General features: G+C 37.0%; 1 protein-coding gene across 4 annotated transcripts in view; it reads right to left on the reverse strand.

The window, feature by feature from the left end:
• The window catches only part of ANKRD17 (ankyrin repeat domain 17), a 178,075-nt gene extending 152,657 nt beyond the window's left edge, over window positions 1-25,418 (reverse strand). For all 4 annotated transcript variants that reach the window (XM_055434763.2, XM_055434762.2, XM_055434760.2 and 1 more), the window contains exon 1: window positions 24,848-25,418. In XM_055434763.2, the coding sequence (XP_055290738.2) occupies window positions 24,848-25,276 (429 nt within the window). In that variant the 5' untranslated portion in view covers window positions 25,277-25,418. The remainder of the gene's footprint in view (window positions 1-24,847) is intronic.
• Window positions 25,419-25,676: the final 258 nt, after the last annotated feature.

Raw genomic sequence — 25,676 nt, forward strand, 5'->3', positions numbered from 1 at the left:
AATACATTGTTACACTGTTAACTGATTTGTAGTGTGGTTACAAGCTTAACTTTAATATCTGTTAAGTTTCTGTTTCTTGACTTCTGTATCTTGATTTATTAATTTTTATGTGTTATCTATTGACTGCCCACTGAAGAAATGAACACTGACCCTTTCTTTGTTGCCCTCTATCTCCCAATTTTAAGGGTTATAACATTTTTTTATTATGAAAGTTTATAACTATACTCCTTAACTATTTCACAACTATAATTAAGTCTATTTTATATATTTTCTAGGAGAAGGAAATGGCAACCCACTCCAGTATTCTTGCCTGGAGAATCTGATGGACAGAGGAGCCTAGTGGGCTACAGTCCACGGGGTCGCAAAGAGTCGGACACGACTGAGCGACTTCACTTTCACTTTCAGGTTGATTCTAAAAACTAAAAATTAACTGCATTTATAACATGACTAGGTAAATACTAATCCCTGAAGGAAATGCAATTTTATATCATTTTGACATTACTGGTTGAACAAGAAATGCCCATGTAGTCTAAGAATTTTCTTCTAGTTCTCTTTAGTTCTTTTTGAAGGTCCAAGATTGCCACTGTAACTACCAGTTTCCTCCCCTGACACTTCCCTACCACCATATCCTCTGTCTTGGATTATATTTTCCATTGTATAGTATCTCAGATATATTTATATAAAATACATAGTTTTTTCTAAGGGTAAAAATTTACTTGTCTTCACATGATAAATAGTATACCCAAGTATAAAAAATTTAGGTCCAAATCTATTTTTCCCTAAATGGTGAAAATATTGCTTGTCTTCAAGCATTCAGCATGGCTGCTAAGATTTCAGTTATTTGATTTTTCCATTTTTTATTCCTGCTGTCTGGCAGTAACTGAGAATTTTCTTTTTATCCTTAGAGTTCTGAAATTTTACCAGATGTGTCTAGATGTAGGTCTTATTTCACTCATCCTGCATGGTACTAGATGGGCTCCTTTAGTCTAAAATTTGTTATCTTTCTTCGGTTCATGAAATTTCAATGATTTCTGTCAATATTTTTCTCCTTCCCACTTCCTGTACTTTACTTCTAGAACTAATGTTGACAGATGTGAAAATTTTGTGATATATTTTCCATACCTCTCCATTTTTCCAGATCTTTTTTTTCTTTTGCTTCATATCTAGTTCTTCGTCTTTAGCTCAAAATCAATAACCCAGTCTTGATTAATGCTAAATTGTTATTTAACCCATTCATTAACATTTATCATTGTAATTTTCAAAATCTTTTCTGGTTCTCTGCCACTTTTTCAGTGAAACTCTGATTAATCATTGCAACGTGTTCTTATATTTTAGTAAAATATGTATTACATTTTTTTTCTTTGAAGTTTTCTTCGAAATTTTATCTGAGGTCAGTTGTTCTTTCATTCCTCTTAATTGTCTTCCATCTTGATTCTCCTCAATTGTTTGTTTATACTGGCTTATAAAAGATTACTTTTGGCTTCCTCTGATGTTGTTCGGACTTGTTTTTGCAAATGGTGTCTCACTTAAGTGGGAGTGTGATAATATTTAAGTAGTCAGGGCATACAGATAAGCAGGCACCCCAGAAAGGTACCTAAACAAGAAGTCAAGCTTGCTGGGATCCACCAAAAGTGATTTTCTCTGAAGAAGCAAGCTTCAGTGCCTCTGCTACTCTCTCAGATTCCAAGATCTCAGATGTCCTACTGAACTGTTAGTCTACTTTCTTAAAAAGAACAGTTCTGAGACTTTAGGCCTGAGGGCAGGCACCACCGCCACCAGAGCTGTTTAGACTGGAGGAAGGGCAGGATGGAGGTCCAACTAACCCAGCACTTTGGAAAGTAACTCTTTAAAAAACTCCTGATTATTACCCAATTACTACTGTTCTCTGTATTTGTTGACTCCAAGCCTGGAGCCTTTCCAAGGTTCCCCTAGGAAAACCTGAGCTTACCTCTGGTATCTTGAGTTCCAGTTTCCTTTGAGATTTTGCTGTCAATGCGATCCCGTGAACTTTCTATCTTCTTCAAAATTTCTGGTCCTCTGATGGTACCTGTAGTGGACTGTGAACTGTAATTTTACTATTCAACATGCTTTATCCCCGGCCCACTTTTCTAGTAATATAATCCCTCATGTCTGTGGGGAAAATATTCCATGTGATTTGGGTAGAGGTGAGTCTTCCCAGCCACCACTGGCTAGAATATCCCAGCCCCCTCTCCTTTGGCAGCCATCTTTGCCTAGCTGAAAATAAAGCTGATTCAAGAAGAAAAGGGAGACTAAAAATGTTGCGAGAAAACCAGTACTGATAATATTATTCAAATCTGGACTTATCTATGCCTGAAGCTGGATCTTTTTCCCTTCTTCCCCACACACATCTGAGCACACACAAAGTTATAGAGTTAATGAGGTCCTTTTGCTCCTCTTTAAGGTAGTTTGACCAATGTAATAACATCTGTTTCTTGCTTTTCAAAACTGTGGTTTAGTTCAATCTTTAAATAACCTAAGTGGGATGCTGGGAACAAAGGAAGTTAAAGGAATGCAATCAATGCATCATATTTAAAAGAAAAGACAAAAACTATAAAATAAGCCAGAAGAAGTCAAATTAAAATTTACAGTTTGGTGTTAAACACAGAATGAGGAAATAGCTATAAATATTAAGTACATCTTATCATTCCCTAAGACATCTGTCATATGTATAGGGGGAAAAAGGCAGACACAAAAACCAGTTATCTCTCAACAAACCTTTCCCGAGTCAAGATTCCAATGATTTCAAAAAGAACAAGGAAGGAAAAATTTTGTGATTTTTAAATGATTTTTAAATTTTAGTGATTTAAAATGTTCTAATCTATTATATCCCCAAAGAAAATCCTCTGAAAGGTTATATAGTATCAACTTCTGGACGAAAAAGTCTTTATCTTTGACATGATTATTTGGGGAGAGGTATGAAAGGAGTTGTTTACTTTTTAATTTTAGAGATGATAAAAAGTACAGAAGGTCATTGATCTCAATGGATGAAAGATGAAATCTGGTACTCTTCAGCTAATATAAATAATCCAAGGTTCAAAGACCTATGTCTCAAAAGTTTATCCTACTGAAAAATCTGCAAAATACTGTATGAATATATTTAAGTACATGTGAGGGAACATAGGTTCACAGTTTTCATCAGAATCTAACTAAAATTCAGTAGCTATAAAAGGTAAAGAAAACTGCTCCTGACTGTAAAAGAACAATGAGGACTTCATTCAAATATTACATTTAACAGTTAAATACAAAAATTCAAAGTAATGAATACCTCCAATATATAAAATAGTGTACTAGATGTTTACATTATCTCCATTCTTTAGAAAAAATTATTAGTTCCAATAGGGATGAACAAAAGGAAGTTAAGTAGTAACTTTCCCAAAATCACATAGTATTAAAGCAGGAAACAAAAGAAAATTTCCCACCTTGAATTAAATCTTTCTATACAATGCTCCCCCAACTCCAGGAGAAATATTGGAAAATAAAAGGCAATGGGTTATTTCATAATGGAATATAATACTATGTTGGGCACAGAAATTGTCAAGTATTCACATGTCTAAGATTTAGTGAAACTGGAATACCCTTCAATTAATATTTTTTAGGGAAACTTCTGCTTCTAGAAGTGAGGTCAAGAGACCTTAGTATTTGATTAAGACTTATGAATCTTAACATTCAAGACCCAATGAATGGGTCCTCTTGCTATTTTGTTCTTCTGAGCTCTATGAGAAATAAAATGAAGTTTCTCACTCATGGAAGACAAAAAGCTGCAATACCAAACCCATGTTTTTTATGTCTTGGGATACAAGATAATAAGAGAATCTGGTGATAAGGCTAAAGTAGGTAAGAACATCTACATATGGAAAGACCTCCCACATACCTAAGACACATTAACAACCTAAAACATATTCCAGAACTAGGTTTTGGCTAAAAGAACTCAGTATCAGAGTTTGGGTTGTAGCCAGAAAGCTGGGTCAAACAGTGGAGAGGATCTCAGACTGGGAGATGATAATACTGGTCAGAGTAAGAAAAGCAAAGCGGGAAAGGTACAAATCAAAGACCAATCCACAAAGCAAGTTAGGGCTATGTTTTAAAGATTCTGAGATTTATGAAAACAGTATAGTCAGATCTTTGCTTTATACTTTGCCATTTTATCTAGAACCACTGAATCACCTGCTAAGCTTATAGCAGAGAAGTCATCTAAATATGGTTTGCTTCATCATTCCCAGAAAAGCAGATAAGAATAAGAAAAGGATGCTGCATTTCCCATTACTCTTATCTCTCCCTTTTTATTAACAGTATGGTTAAGCAGTAAAAATTTTTAAATTCTGGAGGAACTGAAGAATATATTCTTTTTAAGTACTAAAGATCTAATGAATTCTGAATATAATCCTAAAAGATCATCTAACCCATACAACTATCATTTGTAAAATCTTCACTACAGAATTGGAGAAGGGAATGGCAACCAACTCCAGTATTCTTGCCTGGAGAATTCTATGGACAGAGGAGCCTGGCAGGCTACAGTCCATGGGGTCACAAAGAATAGGACATGACTGAGAGTGACTAACACTTCACTACAGAATCCCACTTCCTATGCTAACACTGACTCACCTAAAATAAATTAATCCCCATGCACAATTACAGCCAAAGAGTTTTACTGGCAATCTATGAATTCAATAAAATAATCAAATTAAATGGTGTTAGGAAAGAAAATAAGAGAGTCAAAATTTTTTCAATTACAGATTTTAAATTGTACTTTTTAAAAATAGCCAAACATACTACTAAACAGTAACCCAATTCACAATGCTCGCCATTATTCCTCAAACTTCAGTTTTAAAAACTAGTATTTATGGAGACTGTTATAGTTCACAAATCTTTCGACACAATGATCTCATTTGATCCCCCACCCAAAAGAAGGTATTATGGTGTCCCTTTTATGTGAGGTTCTGAGATTCAGCTTGCCTATCACACTTACTTGACAGCATGAATTAAGACATGTAGTAAGTCTAAGACAGTGTACTTCTCACTTCACATCTTAACAACTTAGCTACAAGTTATGTATTTTGATTTGATGTTCCAGAAAAGGTACAGAATAGTATACCATTCACTCACAATCTATGAAATCGATCTCAAGATCACATGAATTTTGCTAAAGATGAACTCAGGGAAATAACAAACTGTAACAGAACAGAGCAACAGTAACTCCACTCCAATAAAGTCTTTTTTTTAAGGAGGTGGGGTGCAGTTCTATAATCTGGTGTTCTAACCAACTCTTAAACATACCAGGACTATTACTACTTAAGTATAATGACCCAGAGGTATGTCATAAATTAGAAAAAGACGTCATTCACACAGATCTGTAAATAAGACCTAAATACAAGATAAAATGAGCTAGTGAGTTCTATAATTTATACTAAATATCTCTTGAGCCAATTATTAGGGAGATCAGGGAACTGAAGGGAAGCAGTTAAAAAAAAATCAGACTTTGATGTGAGACTGCTCATGTTTATATTCTATTTCCATCATTTACTGTGACCTTGAGCAAGTTATTCTTTTCCTTGATTTTTTTTCAACTACAAACTGTGGATAATAGTATTATCTACCTCTTAGAGTTGTGAGGATTAAATAAGATACTGTACATAATTATAGTATATAGTAAGCTCTCATTAAAATATTAGTTATTGGGGTTATAATTACCCAATGATGCTAAGTGTTATGAATACTTTCAGGAAAGAGGTGATATTTTATCTGTCTCTTAATGGATAAAACAGTTAACAGAGAGTGACATCTACAGAGACTAGATATTAATGGGGCTTGAAACCCAACATATGACATAGCACATTCTAAAACATACTAAACCACTAAAAAACCACTGCAGTTTAAAAAATACAGAGCTCATTCACATAATAAAATGTGAGTTACAGAAACAGACCCATGTACCTTTGGTCTAGCACTTTCACCACTGAAGTATATCCTAAAATACAAACATACACACACAGAGAAACATATCAAAAAGAATCCATTGCAGTATTATTTGTAATAGAAGAACACTGGACAAAACCAAAACACTGGCTATAAACACTCAACAAAATCAGGGAAGTCAGGATACCTGACAAGGGAACATTCCACAGCCATTAAGAGGAATAAGATAATCAATATGTGCATTTACATGGGAAGAGTCTATGATAAGATTATTAATTTTAAAAAGAAAATTTCAGGATTATCTATATAATGACCCCCTTTATAGAAAACAAAAATTTGCTTACACAGATACATGTGCAGATATATATGTGCAAATACATAGAAAGCCATGAAATCTATACACTTAAAATTTATACCTTGGGGGCTTCCCTAGTGGCTCAATGGTAAAGAATTCGCCCGGCAGGAAGATCCTTTGGTGAAGGAAATGGCAACTGACTCCAGTATTCTTGTCTGGGAAATCTCATGGACGGAGGAGCCTGGTGGGCTACAGGCCATGGGGTTGCAAGAGTCAGACATGACTTGGCAATTAAAATCTATACCTTGGGCTATAGAAGAAGGGAGCTTTGACTCATACTTTATCTTCCTCTACTGTTCAAATGTTTACAATTTATATTTACTACATGACTTAATAAAAACAGAAAGATAATGAATACTCAGGGCTCTGCAGTGACCTAAATGGGAAGGAAATCAAAAAAAGGGGGATGGGGGAAGAGGGAAGAAAAAAAAAAGCAATGTATGCCTACATATAGCTGGTTCACGTTGCTGTACAGTAGAAACTGACACAGCAGTGTTAGGCAATTATACTTCAATAAAAAAAATAGAAAAAGATGAAAAAAAAAGATAATGCAATCTCCCTTTAAGATTCCACCAACATTAAACAAACAAAACAAACATCAGTCCCAGTTTAGCAACTTGGCTACATACTTCAGCAAAGTTTAATTTAAAGGATTCAGTACACTTAAGACTTGTCTATCTCAGGTCATATAGGAGCTCTTCTATTTTGGCATTTCCTAAATAGCAACCGCATAAGTATTAAATTATTCCTGGCTTATCTGAAATATATTTTTAAAATATTGAAACAAAACTAAAGAACACTAGAATAATAATGCCAGAGAACTAAAACACATCCACAGTTTCTTGATCCTGCCCTAAAAGTGTATGGAGATGTTCAAGTCCAAAGGCAGCACAGTTAAGACTAGCAACATCACAAATCAATAAGAACATGGTATAGATCTGGTGGGCTTCCCTGGTAGCTCAGCTGGTAAAGAATACACCTGCAACGCAGGAGACCCCAGTTCGATTACTGGGTCAGGAAGATCCCCTGGAGAAGAGATAGGCTACACTCCAGTATTCTTGGGCTTCCCCAGTGGCTCAGATGGTAAAGAATCTGCCTGCAAAGAAGGAGACCTGGGTTCGATCCCTGGGTTGGGAAGATCCCCTGGAGGAAGGCATGGCAACTCACTCCAGTATTCTTGCCTGGAGAATCCCCATGCACAGAGGAACCTGGTGGCCAAAAGGCCCTGGGGTCGCAAAGAGTAAACCACGACTGAGCGACTAAGCACAGCACACATGGATGCTGGTAGCTTCCCTGGCAGCTCAGTAGTTCATGGAGTCACAAAAGAATCAGACACGACTTAGCAACTAAACAACAACACAGATGCTGGTGCTGAAAGGACCTTTACTTCTTTAGCAGAATTCTGGAAGAGAGGGAGGGAAGAAAGAAGCCAAGCCTGCTTACAGGTTTACAGGAAGAAATATATACATACATACATATATACATATATATATACACACACATGGATTTAAAAAAACCACTAAGTAAAGTGAAAATTATGGAAAATTACTTTGTTAACCATAAAATCCTACAGATGTTAGCTACTTATTAAAAAGTACAGGAAACTGCTTAGTGCTAACAACTAATTTTAAGGACCTTAAGTTTATACAAATGTAATACATATAAAGATGTACGTACTGAGCAGATATAATCTAGTCTATCGTTCTATTATTTAAATATATGAAATGACAGATGATGAAATAGCTAAATCAACTGATTAACTATTTGGAAACATAAGACGAAGTTCCTATCTTCCTCCAAAATCAATATAAATCCGAATTACATGAATTAAATGTAAAATTAAGAGGCTCAATAGCCAAGAGGTAGAAGCAACTCAAATGTCCATTAATGGATGAATGGATAAAACAAAATGTAGTATATAAATACAATGGAATATTTAGTCCTAGAATGGAAGGAAATACTGTCACATGATACAGCATGGAAGAATCTTAAGAATATCATGCTAAATGAAATAAGCCAGTCACAAAAAGACAAGTACCATATGATTCTACTTATGTGAAGTATCTAAAGTAGTCAAAATCATAGAAACAGAAACTAGAACATTGGCTGCCAGGTACTGGAAAAAAGGGAAATGGAAAATCATTGTCCAATGAGTATAGAATTTCAGTTTTACAAGATGAAAAAGTTCCACAGATCTCCTACACAACAATGTGAACGTACGTAACACTACTTAGCTGTACACATAAATGGTTAAAATAATAAATTTTATGTTGTATTGGTAGCCACAATTATTTTAATTATAAAAAATTAAGAAGTACACACTAAATTACTTAAACCACTAAACAATTAATTATAAAGAGATTAAATAAAGCACTTGATCAAACTTCTAGCAGCTCAATGGCAAAACAGTTAAAAGGAAAAAGGCTACACATAAATTAAATCTGTAAAGCACAATTTGTATAAGACTGATGTAAGACTGGAATTACAGTTTCTCCCAATAAGTTTAAAACTCTAATATGAAATGAATAATCTCCATAGAAAATACAAACTAAAATGTTAATAAAATCAAACCCAACAAAATGTTAAAACTACATCATAATAAGTATTTCAAACACAGTTTAATATTAGTAAATTTATTATTGCAATTCACTATATGAATAGCTTGGGAGGGGGAAGAAAGAAAAAAATCATCTTTACAATAGATGCCAAAAAAGCATTTGATAAAATTCAGTATACCTTTTCTGATACTATTTAGTAGGTAAGAGAAAGAGATATACTAAATTGATAAAGTGAAAGTGTTGGTTGTTCCATTGTGTCTGACTCTTTGCAACACCGTGGACTGTAGCCCACCAGGCTTCTCAGCTTCTCTATGCATGCATTTCTCCAGGCAAGAATACTTCAGTGTTTAGCCTTTCTTCTCCAGGGGATCTTTCTGACTCAGGGATCGAACCCAGGTCTCCTGAATTGCACGCAGATACTTTACTGTCTGAACCACCAGGGAAGCTCATAAAGAATGGAGTATATGTATGCATGCATGCATGCTCAGTCACTCAGTTGTGCCCAACTCTCTGCAGCTCATGGACTGCAGCCTATCAGGCTCCTCTGTCCATGGAATTTTCCAGGCAAGAATACTGGAGTGGGTTGTCATTTCCTACTTCAGGGGATCTTCCTGACTCAGGGATCGAACCCATGTCTCCTGCATCTCCTGCATTGGCAGGAGGATTCTTTACCACTAGCGCCACCTAGGAAGCCAAAATTAATATAGGATTATACTTGGAGACCAATTAATATAGGATTATACTTGGATTATACCTTTCCCATTACAAGGGAAAGGTAAAAGATAGCCTATATTACTTTTATTCAGCATTTTGGGAGTGTTCGAAACTGACGCAATAAGAAAAGAAAAACCACAGATGTACATACTAAAAAAGAGAAGACAATCATTATTGGACTCAATATAGCATTTTAGTCAAAAAACAAAGAAAAAAAAAACTGACTTAGAAGAATTAAGTTTAGGGGCCATATACACAAAGATCAAAATATCAAAATCAATATGTTCCTAGACTCCAAAAATAACTAAATTAGAAAGTGTAACACAAGAAAAAATACCATTCAAGATAGCAATAAGAACTATAAATAATTTGGAATAAACTCCAAAACAAATGTGTAAAACTTACATGAAAACTGTAAAATTTTATTAAAGATAGACAAAGGAACTGAAAAATACAGGCATGCTATATTTCCAAGATAGGAATGTTTCATACTATACCTCTATCTCTCCTCAAATTAATCCAAATTTCAATGTATTTCAATCAAAATCCCAATAGGCATATTTAATGACAATTTACAAAAGCCATCTGACAAGTTAAACACACAATATCCCAAATTCTTGAAGATCAATAAGGAAGACCTGCCTCTAGGACATGTTAACACATTAGGCTATACCACAGAAATCATATTTTTGATGACTTGTGATGTACAAAAAACAATTTCAAAAGGTTTAACCTAACAGCTAAAATTGATATGGACATATGAAAAAAAACAAATAGCTGTTAGGTATTTGGGGATGTTAAAACACTCAAACTCCCCACTCTTACTACCCACAAATTCCTCTTAAAGTGGTTAGAAACAGATGAGTCCACTGAAGTATTTAATACTAATAAAGCTTTGTCAAAGAGCAACAGAGCTTTCTATTTCTCATCCCAGTTAAATCTACCCAGGTACATGCAGAGAACTGAAAGAGAAGGTGGAAAAAAGTAGGGGAGAAGAGTTCCTGCGAACAATCCTGTATAGAGGATATCTAAGGTGAAACCTAAAAGATGAGAAGAAATGAAGGGCCAAGTGAAGACCATCCTGGAAAGAAAGTAGTTAGACCCCAAGTGAGAAAGTCCACATGTTCTAAGAAAAAGGTCAGTGTGATTAGAATGCACTGAGTGATGCAATCTGGGCTTCCCTGGTGGCTCAGAGGTTAAAGCGTCTGTCAGCAATGCGGGAGACCTGGGTTCGATCCCTGGGTCGGGAAGATCCCCTGGAGAAGGAAATGGCAACCCACTCCAATATTCTTGCCTGGAGAATCCCATGGACAGAGGAGCCTGGTAGGCTACAGTCCACACGCTCACAAAGAGTCGGACACAACTGAGCGACTTCACTTCAAGAGTGATACAAAATGAAGCTAGAACAACAAGGAGTAGGCATAGAAAACCTTACAGCTAAGTTAGAAGTTTGGGCTTTAAGAGCAATGAGAAGTCAAATAATAATTTACATTTCAGAAAGACTAGCCTTTAAATGTTGCATGAATAAGTAGAATATGGCAGACAAGAGAAGAGAGCAAGATCAAATTAGGAAGCCGCTATATGAAGTCTAAGTAAGAAAATAGCAAGTGCCAAGGTAATGGCGGCAAAGATGGAGTGAGGTAGGAAGTTTCAAGGTGTAATTTGGAGGTCTTATGTCCAATACCCTTCCCTTCCCATTCTCCTACATCACCCTTTTGGCAACAGAAACAGTCTCTTTGGGAAACCATTCCATGAGGCTCAAGTGGGAACAACCTCTCCTAGTCTACATCTTAGATGGAGTGGAAAAGACATGATCGAGGTCTGAACAAAAATCTTCCATAGTTGACGTTGCTAGTTCAGAAATGGACATGTGACCCAAGCAAGGCCAAAAAGATTATTTCAGGAACCAGGAGTGACATTTTTTCTTAAGTTGCTAGCCATAAGAACAATGTAATCCTAAAATTATACTGGTATAAGACGTTAATTTTCTTCAAAATCCACATTCCCTTTTTTCTTTTAGTAAAACACTTCTCCCACAAGTTATATCTGGGTATAATGACCACAGAGCAAGAGCTAGGTCTTAGGTATAGATACATAATTAAATTCTGGCCAATAGAATATAACATTAAGTTATGTTTGCGATTTCTTGGTCAATTCCTCAAAAGGAAGTTATCTGTGCTCATTTTTCTATTTCTTATTTCTCATGAGCTATGTATTAGTTTGCTAGGGCTGCCTTACAAAATATATAGACTGGGTGGCTTAACAACAGCAGTTTATTTTCTCACAGTTATTAAAACTAGAAGTCTAAGATCAACGTGTCAGTAGGCCTCTAAGGCCTCTCTCCTTAGTTTAGAGACGGCCATCTCACTGTGTCCTCACATGGCCTTTTCTCTGCATGCACGCATCCCTGGTGTCTCTTTTTATGTCCACAGTTCTTCTCATAAGGATGCCTGTCAGACTGGATTAGAGAACATCCACATGACCTAACAACTTTAATTACCTTTTTAAAGTCATATTCTTACATATAACCATATCCTGAGATATTGGGGGTTAGGGTTTCAGCATGAATTTTGAGGAAACACAATTCAGATAATAACAGGGTGAAACGTGAACATAATGCTGGTAAGCCAATGATCAAACCTGGTAGATGAAGTTAACACTCTAAGGCAGAGTTGTTCAATAAAACTTTCTGTGATGACAGAAACGTTTCAGACCTTCATTGTCCAATATGGTAGCCACAAATGATTATTTAAATTAATTAAAATTAAATCAAATTAAAAATCCAGACCCTCAGTTGTAGTAGCTACATTTCAAGCACTCACTAGCCATGTGTGGCTAATCAATATCATACTAGACAGCACAGGTTAAGTGATGGTTGAACAAAAGATCAGTCTCTCAGTAGCAAACTCTATCCTGTAAGAGCCCAGTAATCTGGAGGTCTCTTGGGTTTGCGAAAGGCAAGTGTCTTGGCATTCCAAATACCAAGAGTTAACTGTGACCTCAAAGATTCTTTGTCAGATATAGCAAAGATCAGGTAAACAGTGTTGCTTTCCCACCTATGATAATTTTTGATGTGTCAAGTTGGTTAGGGAAAACTAAGAGGAAAGAAGGGCAACAGTCATTTTGTAAATACTTTCTCTCAGTAATTCAAACGCTAGTCTAGGTGCTGCTCTTTGGGACTGCATGGGGGAATTTGCATATATAGTTTAAATCCCTAATAAGTTGATTTTTTTTAAGCCAGAGTGATCACCTTTACTGAGCCTAAATTAGTCAGATGAGCTTGTAAAAGATTGGGTTCTTCCTGATGAGTGTGATTCCAAATACTGAGTCTATAACTGGTATCCCTTCACTGGATATTCCTTTTCTAATTGCCTATGAACAACAGCTTCAGCATATGCCCATGGGTTCCAGCTTGGGTGAACTCTTAACCAGCTCCTTACCTTACAAATTTCATATTTGTTAGCCAGCCCTCAGAACTGTGTAAGCCAATTCCTTGTAAGCTCTTAATACATACCTACCTATCCACCTATCTAACATATATTAATTTACTCGTTCTGCCTCTCTGGTTAAACTCTGATATGTCACCTGAGCTGAACATTTCAGATGCCCTCAAGCAAGCCAGGTAACACAGGGAGAAAGGGAAAAGTCTAGTAGAGAGAAAAGAGAATGAGCTGATTAAAAAAAATATAACAAAAAGAGATCGTCTGCTGTAGTTAGTATCACATGGTGCTGACTCAGAAATTGTTTAAATAAATGTTTTAGTTTTACCATCAAACCACATTACTATAAAATTCTATAACTGAATTTAAGTAACCCAGCAGCCTCTAAATGTATGCCAACTGGTATGGTGCTACAAAACTTTGCAATCTTAGGAATGTCACACTCTCAAATACTCTCAAATACCTATTACTTCAGATGCAGCAAAGGAAGATAACAAAGAAGAATCACCTAAGAACAAACCCAAGGATACACACGATAGTCAAAAAGGCATTCCTCCTATAGAGCAAAACCAAGAGTTTAATCAAGGATTTTACATAGCTGCCAGGGCAGTCTTCTCCTGTCCAGAGGATTTCATTATTACTATGGACCAATGACTGTGGTCTACCTATTCTTTCCTTCTCCACAGAAGCTGTTATTATGAATATCCTGTTCCTATTCACCACTATATAATGGGTTGAGCAAAAGAAGGATAAATAATGTTGTTTATTTCACAGACGACTGGACTGAATTAAGGAGAAAAGCATTATGCAGATATCCTACACTGTGACCTATATGTAGTTTCCAGCTAGAACTACGGATTGATTCTCTTGAGGAAGAAGACTATGCATTGTGGTGAGAAGTTTCAGTCTGGTACTCAAGAAGAAAGGTTTAAATCGGAGACATAAACTTAGAGTCATTAGCAACTGCATATATAAAGACACAAAATGAAATAAAAACACCTAAGAAGTGAGCAGATACAAGACGAAAAAGGCCCAGGAAGAGCAATGTGGTACCAAATAACCAAAGGATATATATACAATGAAGGAGGTAGGAGGAAGCAATAAGACCAAAAAAACCAGCTAGTAACATAAAAACAGAAGAGAGTGGTATTACACAAGCAAAGAGAACAGTACTTTTTAAGAGACAAGGATTGGTCAACAGGGTCAAATGAAACAATTAAATACTATATCCAAAAAAGATATCCATGTATCTTTGGGGAAAAAAGTCAGAAATATCAAAAGAAAATATCTAAGAAATTTTGTCTAAATACTGGGGTAAAGAAGGTCTCTAGAAGTCATATCTCTAGAACAACTTATCACAAAAAAATAAATTTTCTACATTGTAGAAATACTGTACACTGATAGAGAATATGTGTAACAAATGACACCATGAAGCATTAATAGCTATAAATATAAATACAACCACATACCACTAAAGAAGAAAAAAAAAAAAAACTCTAGTAGAATAATAAGGATAAAAGAGGAAATTTTCAAAATAAATCCAAATAAAATATAACCATGAAAATTTGCTCAATGTCAACAGTAATAAGGAAAATGAAGACAAAACCAAAACACTAATTTTTATTTAACAGATTTTAAAAACTAAGACAATCAAATCCAATATCATTCTTACACATTTTTGAAAGAAGTAAAATGAGAGAATTTATCAAATGTAGTATGTGAATAACTTCTCGCCCTCAAATTCCATTTCCAGGAAACCATTCCAAAGAAATACTTCTGTACTCAAAAATAATGGTAAAAGGATGTTCACTGCAACAATGTATATGTTTAGCAATGTACTGAAAACAGTCTAAATGTCTACCAACATAAAAGATCAAATAAATTACAAACATCATACTATGAAACATTCATAAGTAAATGAGAACAAGTCAAATCTTCAATATACTCTCTCAGACACACCCCTCAACACACACATACCCACACTCACAACTTCTCTTTCACTTACTCTCACCAAGAAAGAAACTAAAACATTTGACATACACCAAACTAGCAGTGTTTACTCTAAGCGTTGGATAAAACCTTTATGTATTAGAAGATTTTTTTTAAAGTATGAATGTATCACTAGTTCTTACAGCTAAATAAATATGTAATCATTATATAAAGACATCTCCTTAACTGATATATTCTAAGAATGATCACAAATGAAACACAGAAGACAAAATTTGTAAGTGTCAGCTCTGCTTTGTATGATAATTTGATTAATATACATGAAGGAAAAAGAACGCAAAGATGATTTCAAATAAAAATGATTAATTCTGGAAAGAGGATTATAAGTGATTTTTATATTGATTTTGCCAAATTTTCAACAAATATGTGTAAGTTTCTACAAATATGTACACTTCATTATAGGAACTCAAAGCATCACTGACTCAATGGACATGAATTTGAGTAAACTCCAGGAGCAGTGGGGAACAGAGGGGTCTGGCGTGCTGCAGTTGACCGGGCTGCAGAATTAAGACACAACTTAGGAAATGAATTAAAACAATTATATAAACACTGCATTTAAAATCTAACTTAAAAGATATTTAACGTTGCACTCTGCACTGTCCTGTAATTCAATTTTTCATATTTTTACACATCTCTACCTGCAGCAACCATAAGCATACTAGTATAGCTACCTCTTTTCTTACTACAAAATCTTTAAGGCCAAATTAGAATGGATGATTCTTTGGTTTAACTTAGTAGTCTAGGACACTCTAAAAAAAAGTCACATACAGGTCTCATTGTTTAAAAAAAAAAAAAGAGCATAATACCAAGAATTAGTGAGTATTCTAAGAGACATTCATAAAAAATGTAGAGTCCACCCCACTGGTATGCAAAAACAGAACAATCTCTATAATGAGACCAATTCTAAAAGCAAACAGATACACTGAAAAATGTTAGACTTCCAGGTAATTACACAGGATTAAAATCATCCTCACAGTTTTTAATTATTATTAATTTTGTCTCAATGAGATTTAAATTTCATGAAGCTGGGAATAATGTATCAGTGTTTTCAAAATCCTCATAATTCCTAAGTGATTATGCTCAGTCTCAATAATGCATCTTAAAAAAAACTTAGAAAAATATACTGATACCTATCTTCTAAAAATCATAAAAAACAGAATTCCAACACTGTGCTAAGCTTTCATGCATGCAAGTTTAAAAGTTTTACTAACTATTATGCATACAGCTATGATTTTAAATATGGCTAACTCTTTCATGTTCACTGAGAAGGAAATGATTGAGATTATTACAATATAGACTAAAAACAGCCACACGTAGTAGATATACAATAAATGTTCAGCAAGTAAAAGAATTAACTCCTATACTGAATCTCACATCAGAAAGAAATATACTAGAGGCTTTACTGATGCTGAAGCTGAAGCTCCAATACTTTGGCCACCTCATGAGACGGGTTGACTCACTGGAAAAGACTCTGATGCTGGGAAAGGTTGGGGGCGGGAGGAGAAGGGGACGACGGAGAATGAGATGGCTGGATGGCATCACCGATTCTGTGGACATGAGTTTGAGTGAACTCCGGGAGTTGGTGATGGACAGGGAGGCCTGGCGTGCTGTGATTCATGGGGTCGCGGAGAGTCGGACACGACTGAGCGACTGAACTGAACTGAACTGAACTTTGCAACAGGACTAGTTTTGTTATTAACTTCATATAAAAAAAAGAGGGAAACGTGGCACAGAGAAGGAAAAAGACAATTTTGGGGTCAAAGACAGAATTGGAAATAGACCTGGTATATAACACAAACATTAAGATTTCCCTTTCTTCTCAGGTTTCAGGTTTAGGGCAATAGGAAAGAAGAAAAGGAATAGAACTTCATGTTAATGTTTTTTTATTCAAATTCAAAACTGCCAAGACCAATTTTTCTACAGATCTCTCTGAAATATTTTTCACTCAAAGGTTCTTTAACTGAAAAACAATTCACAAGGAAAAACCAGACCAAGAATTAATTTTAGGATAGGTCTTTATTTCTTCACTTTCCTTTTTTTCTTTTCTGTTCTGTTCTTTTTTTATTAGAGGCAGGGAGGATTAAAAAAATGAAAGATTAAATGAGAGTAAATGACAGCCTGTGGAGAAGGCAATGGCAAGCCACTCCAGTACTATTGCCTAGAAAATCCCATGGATGGAGGAGCCTGGTAGGCTGCAGTCCGCGGGGTCGCTAGGGGTCAGACACGACTGAGCGACTTCACTTTCACACATTGGAGAAGGAAATGGCAACCCACTCCAGTGTTCTTGCCTGGAGAATCCCAGGGAAGGGGGAGCCTAGTGGGCTTCCGTCTATGGGGTCACACAAGAGTCGGACACGACTGAAGTGACTTAGCAGCAGCAAATGATAGCCTGAGAGGAGAATACGCCCTGCTCGAGATGCGTAGCTACAAACTAGTTTCATATATTTGCCATGTCTAGTCTATACTTTCAAACAATCTCAAGAAATGAGTTTACCTATTTTCAAAATTGAACTAACACTATCTAATACACCTCACATTTTCTTCACTTCGTGATTCTATGTGAGTTACTGGTTAGTTGAAACTTTTAGTAACAAGAGTAATGAGAATATAGCTGTATAATCTGCAGTCCTCCTTGATCATGGAATCCATCCCTAACCTCGCTCTAGAACTTCCCTAGTTTTGGTCATCATTTCATCTTCATGGTACAGCAGACAGAAATACATATACTATTTTGTGCAGTTGTACCTTATCATTATTTAAAATAAGAATTATGATTTTGGTTATCTCCAAAACCTTATATAATCTTGTTCAACATTATGCTGCACTTTTACGGAAAAAGTAGGCTTTGTTTCAGACCATTTAATCAAAAAAGCTCATTTTTTACCCGACTCATATAACCCTATTTAACCTTTTTAATCTATTCTCAATAATCTTGTTGTCCATTTCCATCAGCACAATTCAACATTATCTGCATACTTTGAGAGAGACTTTATTATATGTCAAAATTATTTATAAAAACAATAATACCGGCTCTAGAAAGAATCCATAAAGTACCGTGATCTTTACATTTTTTTCTACTTGACCCTCTTTTATCTCTAGTTTCACCCTGAAATAAACTTAAAAAGCCAACTCTAAAAAGATCAGGTAATGTTTATGAGTTTCACAGCATGACAGAAGTCAACCGAAGTTATGCTTTCAATAATTAGGTCTATATCGATTTTTCACAGCATTTTGGGGGAAGATAAAATTTCCAGCATGTCCCCTTTCAATAATTAAACCCCAAATTACAAATCATGATAAAATAATACATATAATGCTCCACAATTCCACTTCCACTCTGATTGGATAAAAATAGTTTCTAAAGACAAAAGAAAAAAAAATTAAGAAGTAAAAACACTAAGTCAGAAAGGGTATTTTGCTTCTGTGTGGCAAGTGGATAGGTACAACTCTACCATAAAGGTAAGGTTCCAGGGGCTAGAAGGAATATTCATATTTACCTACCACCTTCTATTCCCTAAGGACTTGTTTTTTCAAAAGGTGAAAGCTGAAAGAAGTCAGATTTGGCATAGGTTACCATGGATGTTAGTGCCCCCTATCGGTCCTAACAAAAATATAAGTAGTATCAGTAGGCAGTAATTCACATTTCAGTTCAGTTCAGTAGCTCAGTCGTGTCCAACTCTTTGCGACCCCATGAATCACAGCACGCCAGGCCTCCCTGTCCATCTTATGAAGTGAAAATTCCTTCTCATCTATAATAAAGTATGGAAAAATTACAAGCTCATTACATCCACATGTCCTAACCCACTAAATTATCCTTACAAAAATGCAGAAAACTACAGTCAGAGTGCAAACACACTGTTTCAAGGACCTGAAAATTAACCTCCTAGTCAACAGCTGGTTTACTTTGGATGTCAGTAGAAGCAGACTAGTGAACAGTCCAGTGAATTTCTGGGAGTCAAAACATACTGCTTTGACGATTATTCCACATCGAAAATTTAAAATACTAACTCCAATTAAGTTGGTGAGGTTAATGACTAGATTAAACTGAATAATTAGTGCTCGCTTCGGCAGCACATATACTAAAACTGGAACGATAAACTGAATAATTATAATCTAATAAAAGCATCTGACAGGGGTTCACCATAAATAGTTGCAACCAAGTTCTATAACCTTAAGACTTAAGATTTGAGGTCCCAAATATTTCCAGAGTAAGTGACTAAAGAAAATATATTTACAAACTATTTTTACTTCAGAGATCCAACTTCACCCAAACCTGACAAAGGTAAGATGCTAAGACACATGGTATAGTACGATAGAATACAGTAGAGGTATAGAGATGCATGAGACAAGGGTTTCTGTCTTCAGATCTGACAGAACACAGTAGACCAGATAAAAGTGTTTCATCAATTAAAAGGCAAAATATAAGGATTTAAGAGGAGAGTAGGCATAGTGCTAATTAACCAGAAAAAACAAATATATCTTGGATCTCCTACTTCACAACACAAATATGCCTTCTTCATTACTACATTATCTTAGAAACAAGTTTCCCAATTCTAAACAATCCATATAAACGCCTGCCTGATTTCCTACAACCACTGCAGTGAGAATGTTCCAAATTAACAAGGTAGGAGGGAGGGAAGTCAAGTACTTCTCTGAATATGGTATCTAATGAAAGTTTTACACACATACTATAGGTGAAGGGAAGAAAAGAAAAAAAAAATATATATATATATATACATAAGCGCCTTCAACAAAATCTTGGGTTTATTTAACTCCAGGGTATTCTCAGCTTATCCAGATCCCAACTTAACATCTCCTATTTAAAAGGATTTTTTTTCTTAGCTTAATAAAGATAATCTTGAAATGCTTAAGTCTTAAAAGGCAGGGAGAAGCAAAAGATTGCCAGTAGAGGAGGTGGTTTTCACTATAAAGTTCATTATGTTAACTGCTAATTCTAAATGGTGAAAATGTGAATATACTTATCTGTGGTCTCTGTATTTCTCCTCCCAACCCACCAACATTACAGAAGAAAAGCAATGTTCAGGGTAGCTAATTTGTCTTCAATGACTGCCCTACTACCAAAAAGTATCTTCCCCTATGTCATCTGAATTTTTTTTAACTTTACCTGGTATGTCAACATCAGACAAAGTTGTACTCAACATCATACAGCGTAAAAGAGCATGTGAATATATGAATGAATAGGCAGGCTTTGAATCAAAGGTTAAGTTCCACTTTGCCACTTATCAGCTATGTGGCCCTGATGAAGTTACCTAAAACCCTTCTAACCCTGTATCTTTGCATTTTAAATGAATATGATTCATATCCCCTCCCAACATTTGTATACCTCGGAAATGGCAACCCACTCCAGTGTTCTTGCCTGGAGAATGCCAGGGACGGGGGAGCCTGGTGGGCTTCCGTCTATGGGGTCACACAGAGTCAGACACGACTGATGTGACTTAGCAGCAGCAGCATACTTTATTCGGGATATACATTTAACCATTTGCTTTCACTCTCATACTTCCTCAAACTTATATTTAATCATTGGTGCATTTTAAATCAGTGTGTCTTAAAATAGTTTTGCTCACTGTTACTTAATACAGCAAAATTCCTCCTATATCATAGAAACTACAAACATTTATGAATAATAAAACAAATATGATGACACCATAGCATTACGGTGAAAATGGAAACATATGAAAACTGTTTTCACTCATTTAATTCTCAAAACAATGCTATTAGGTAGAATCTACTATTATCATCATTTAAATATGAGGAAACCGGAGTGACATTAGGTAACTTGCCCAAGATTACAAATGTGTGTGATGGATCAAGGGTATGATTCAAGCTCCATTCCTGCCCTTAACAATTACGTTAGACTGGTACTGAATAACAGTTTGTATTATGCTTTTAAAATGTAAACATATCTAAGGTACTCGCTTTGATAAATACAAATCTATCTTTAGGGACTTATCAGGCAATCAACCATCAATGTCTTGGTTTAAATGGCTTTCCCTTAATACCTATGCGATCACCATTACTAAGAGAAGTAATTAAGTAACTGAAAGATGTTAAAATCCAAAGTTCAGTTATTGGACAGCCATGGATCCAAGAAGCAAGGAACTCTATACCTACTCCTGGTTTCCTAAATGAATTCTGGATCTTCCTTAGTTATTATTCACTGAAAAAATTTTTATTAAGTACTATGCTCAAGCAGAATAGGAGACAAGATAATTATGACAGAATTACTGTCTCAAAGATCTTACCAGCTTATTTACAAATACTGCTTCGTCAATTAAGAGGTGAAACTGGGCAACAGATAAGCTTCTCTGGGATTCTACCATAACAACAGAGGAACTTGGCATTTTTCTATGAAAAAACTAACAACAAAAAAAAGATTTGGAAGTCAATCTACTTCTGAAACAACCGTACATCTTTGATGTCTGTCTATAAACAGTTGCTCCCTGGCCTTGCAAATCCTTTCCAAACTGAATGAATAAGTAAGTCTGAACTTATTTACTGGGCTCCTGTTGTCTGAAATAGCTTCACTAGGTTTGTTACTTAAATTTAAAACCTCAAATTACTTACCAAATATAGTTGGAATTCTGATCAACTCCTACTGTTTTATATTTTATGCATCTTTAACAAAAATGTTACTTTTGAACATGAGTTCTACCTTTAATAGCAAGCTTTTTCCCCTTTGAATTCTGCTTTAGCAAACACTGATGCCATTCAATTACATTTAAAAATAGGTTCAACAGAATGTAATGTTGTTTCTGAAATGGAGTATCAACTCCTGCAATTTCAATTTTTTCTTATACTATTCAAGTTAAACTAATTAATTTAATCCACTAGTCAGTAAAGAAGTGCACCAGAGTTTTTATGTTAGGAAATACATTTCCAGCTATTTTCCATATTGGTCAGTCACTCATTGAAAGCTGAGAGAATTATTATAATTTTCAATTTTTGATCTAAGATTTTGCATCAGATTGGGGAGGTGGGTAAAGGAATATCTGAAGCTACACAAATTATCTACAACATGGTTATCCTATTCTGAAACACTGAAGAGAAAATCCAATTCTCAATAACCTACACTAACATTTAGAAAAAGTTAGATTCTTCTTCTTAAACATTCAAATAAAGCTTTTATTTAAACTGAATCGCCTTTCCTTCCAATGTTCCCTCTTTCAGCAAATATACAAAATATCCAGCTGGCATTTCATCAAAGCAAACACAGATATTTTTTGTTATATTATCCTCCACTTTTTCAGGTTGAATAACCTCAAAACTATAACCTTTCAATGATTTTTATCTGAAGGATAATCTCAAAGATGCAATCCATATTTTTCATCATATAGCAAATAACAGGATGAATTAGAGAAAGGACTTAAGTACAACTATTAGCCATAAGATTTCCTAGCTTGGTAAAGTTAAAGTTCTGCTGACATGTTGATAAAATGGTAGTGAAACAAAAAACACTGTGCAACTCATCCATTTAGCTTATAGTGTACAGATAAATAAATAAGCCTAATCAAGGATGGAGGCAGGTGCAGAGACATACTGTACTTCTATCTGCTTATCCTTCATGTACCTATATAGATTTATTTTTAATTGTTGTGCTTTCTTCCACTTACTTCTCCTGACTCATCTCCATAACAAATGACAAACCCATTGTTTATACTACTGGACAGAAGACAGAATAAAGCATATTAAAAATAAAGAAAAGACTTCTCTAATTGATCAGTCAACATATATCACTCCTATCTTCCAAGGAAAACCAAACCCAACTTACAAAACACACCTATAAGCTTGAGCCTATTCTACATGATTTAATGAATTACTAAGTTTTGCTTATTAAGCCAAATTCCAATGGACAGAACTATCTAGGTATGCAAAGTTTAGAGAGTAATAATATTTCAGTAAGGACTGCACTCAATATTAAGTTCCAAACCAGAGCTTGATATTTTGTTAGAGAATTTAAAATTTTAATAAAATACAGGTATTTTGCACAAGTTGTTTGACTGTGTTAGCTTTCAACGGACTGCCTATTTTTTTAAAGAGGTCAGGAGTGGGATACAGGGACTAAAGTGTCATGAAAAGTATACTGGTCTGAATCATCACAAAACTTTGATTTCTACTTTTGTTGCTACCACCACTGTCAGTTGCCTCTACAAAAAAAAAAATTTGTTATCCTCATTTTTAAAATAACAACGTTGGATGAGATTATCTCTAAAATGTTTTCTCGTCTCTGTAGAAATAATGCAATTGAAGAGTTCTAACTACCATAACAGATTTTACTGGAAATAAGGATCCTGTTCCATCTTTTTTTCACTGTTTCATATGCAAGCTGAACTACACACTATTCTGAAACATTCAACTAGGTCAATACAAAATTTATCAATACAAACCTACCCTTAGAATTCAGTAGGCTAAACGAAACAGTAGCAAGTGTCCATTTTTTTGGTATACATACTTCAGATATATCTCTTTAGATATAACTTCATTCAATTTGAGGTAAAAGAGAATCTGGTCTTCTACTAATAGACAAGTCTCAAATTCTTCAAAAGGTTATTTCTTTATTTGAAATTAGGGAATCCAAGTTCCAATAATGCAATTTTCAAAAAACCCAGCCTTGTATCAAACTAAGCCGTGTTTGTGGAAAAGAATAAATGGCAAGTGGTACTTTTATATAATTCAGTTGTTCTCTCTTATAACTAAATTTATAATCAAGCTTTAAAAAGCGGTCTTCCTTCTGTTGCCTTAAGTTACAACTTCTTTCTTCAGATCGAGACTTTCTAGCTTCCATTTCAGGAAGCAGACAAGAGAGTTACAAAAGACCTGCTAACTAGTAAGGCTAACTCTTAGCTTGTTCTCAGTATGGCATGTTTTACTGAGCTTTTGGTTAAATGCCTTCTTTGAAGAATGAGGGCCTGCAACGCCGCCTGTCTGTGAACCCAGGAAAAATTATAAAGTTATGAAACCAGATCACTAGGACAGACCAAGAGGCCTTCTTCCTATTCCAAGTCACCACAACCAAGCCTGGCTCCCAAGCAGCCTCTTAGGCTGCTCCACATTCTGTGGAAAGCAACAGGGCCTAGCTTAATTCTTCCTCACCAAGGAAGCATTTGAAAATGTATGAGTATGTACATGTAAGGATCAAATATATTTTCATCCACTGAGTCATATATCAATGTAAATGGATATAAGATCAGTTCATCCAAAATCTTTGAGAGATCGAGGAAGTGAAGGTGACTTCAGCAGCGACAATTGGTGGGGGGGGGGGGACCTGCAGCAGAACAGTATGGAAAAGTACAGCTTCTCACGTGTCTCTAACATACACAAATACTTAGCTCTCAGTCCATTACAAGCTTACCTCCCCCTCAAACTGCTCCCCTCCACCTCACTAGTGGGAGAAATCTACCAACCTCCTAATCGTTCCCCAAGAGACTCTCCTACCTATTATCTTACCCCTCCCGCTTTGGTCCCGCCCCCGCCCCAGGAGTAACAGGGTCCTACTGGCCTGAGGCCGACCCCGCCGGGGGTGCACACAGTGAATCTAACCAATTCCTTCCACCCGTAACCGTGTGCACCATGCCAGGGTAACGTGATGTGCACCGACTCTGTGGACTCTGCGGTCCTCCCACCCCCACGTGTCAGCTACCCTCCCCCACATGTCCACACCTCACGATTTCGGCCCGGGAAAGAGAGCGAGCGGTGGAAAGCCTGGCCCCGAAGACCGATCAAGCCCACAGCAATCTGTCCCCTCGCAAGTCCCCTCCCACCTTTGGCCCCGAACCTTTACACTCCCTCCCTCCCTTCTTCCTTTGAAAGCAGGCCCTTGCCTCAGAAACCTCTTCTTCCTCGTCGTCGTCGTCCTCTTCTTCCTCGCTGTTGTTGCTGCTGGTGCCGCCGCCACCTCCGCCTCCGCCGCCGCCGCCGCCGCCTCCACCGCCGCCGCTGTTGTCGCTGTCGCTGCTGCTTTCGCTGCTGCTGGGGGGTCGGCAAGTCCGGTTACGCTTGGCCTTGTGGTGCTGCTGCTGCGGCGGCTTCTTCTTCAGGAGCAGGTCGCAGACTCGCACCATCCCACGAGGAGACGAGGCCGAGCGAGCCCCGCCGCCGCCGCCAATGCCGCTGCCGACCTCCGCTGCTGCCGCCGCCGCCGCCGCCGCCGCCGCAGGGGGGCCCGCCACAGCCGCCGCCGCCGGGGGGCTCCCTTCTCCCTCAGCCGCCGCCGCCGCTGCCGCCGCCACCGGAACCGTCGCCTTCTCCATCTCCGGGGAAAGAGGGAGGGCGCGGACGGGGGAGGGGCGTGGGGGCTACGCTCTACCGCGACTTCGGCCGCACCGGGGCCGACACAGCGCTCGGTGCCGCCTCCGCCGCCACCGCCTCGGTCACCTCTACTGCCGCCGCCGCCGCTCCGCCAGCTCTCACCTCGTCTCGCGATACCAAGGGCGGGGAGCCTGACGATGGGAGGGAGGGAGAGGGAGGGAGCGTGAGGGAGCAAGGCGGGGGGTGGGGGGAGCGAAGAGGGAGACCCGGGCGCCCGGAGATCCAGCAGAAGGGAGGCTGCCGAGAGTCGGGGGAAGTGTGCCTAGGGCGACTTCCGATGGGGGGGACGGCGGGGACAGAGGAGGGCCGCGGTGACTGCCGTAGCGCCCGCTAGCACCCGGA

The sequence above is a fragment of the Moschus berezovskii genome, chromosome 5, assembly GCF_049115385.1.
Source record: "Moschus berezovskii isolate FMDL1 chromosome 5, NW_MosBer_1.0, whole genome shotgun sequence".
Taxonomy (NCBI): Eukaryota; Metazoa; Chordata; class Mammalia; order Artiodactyla; family Moschidae; genus Moschus; species Moschus berezovskii.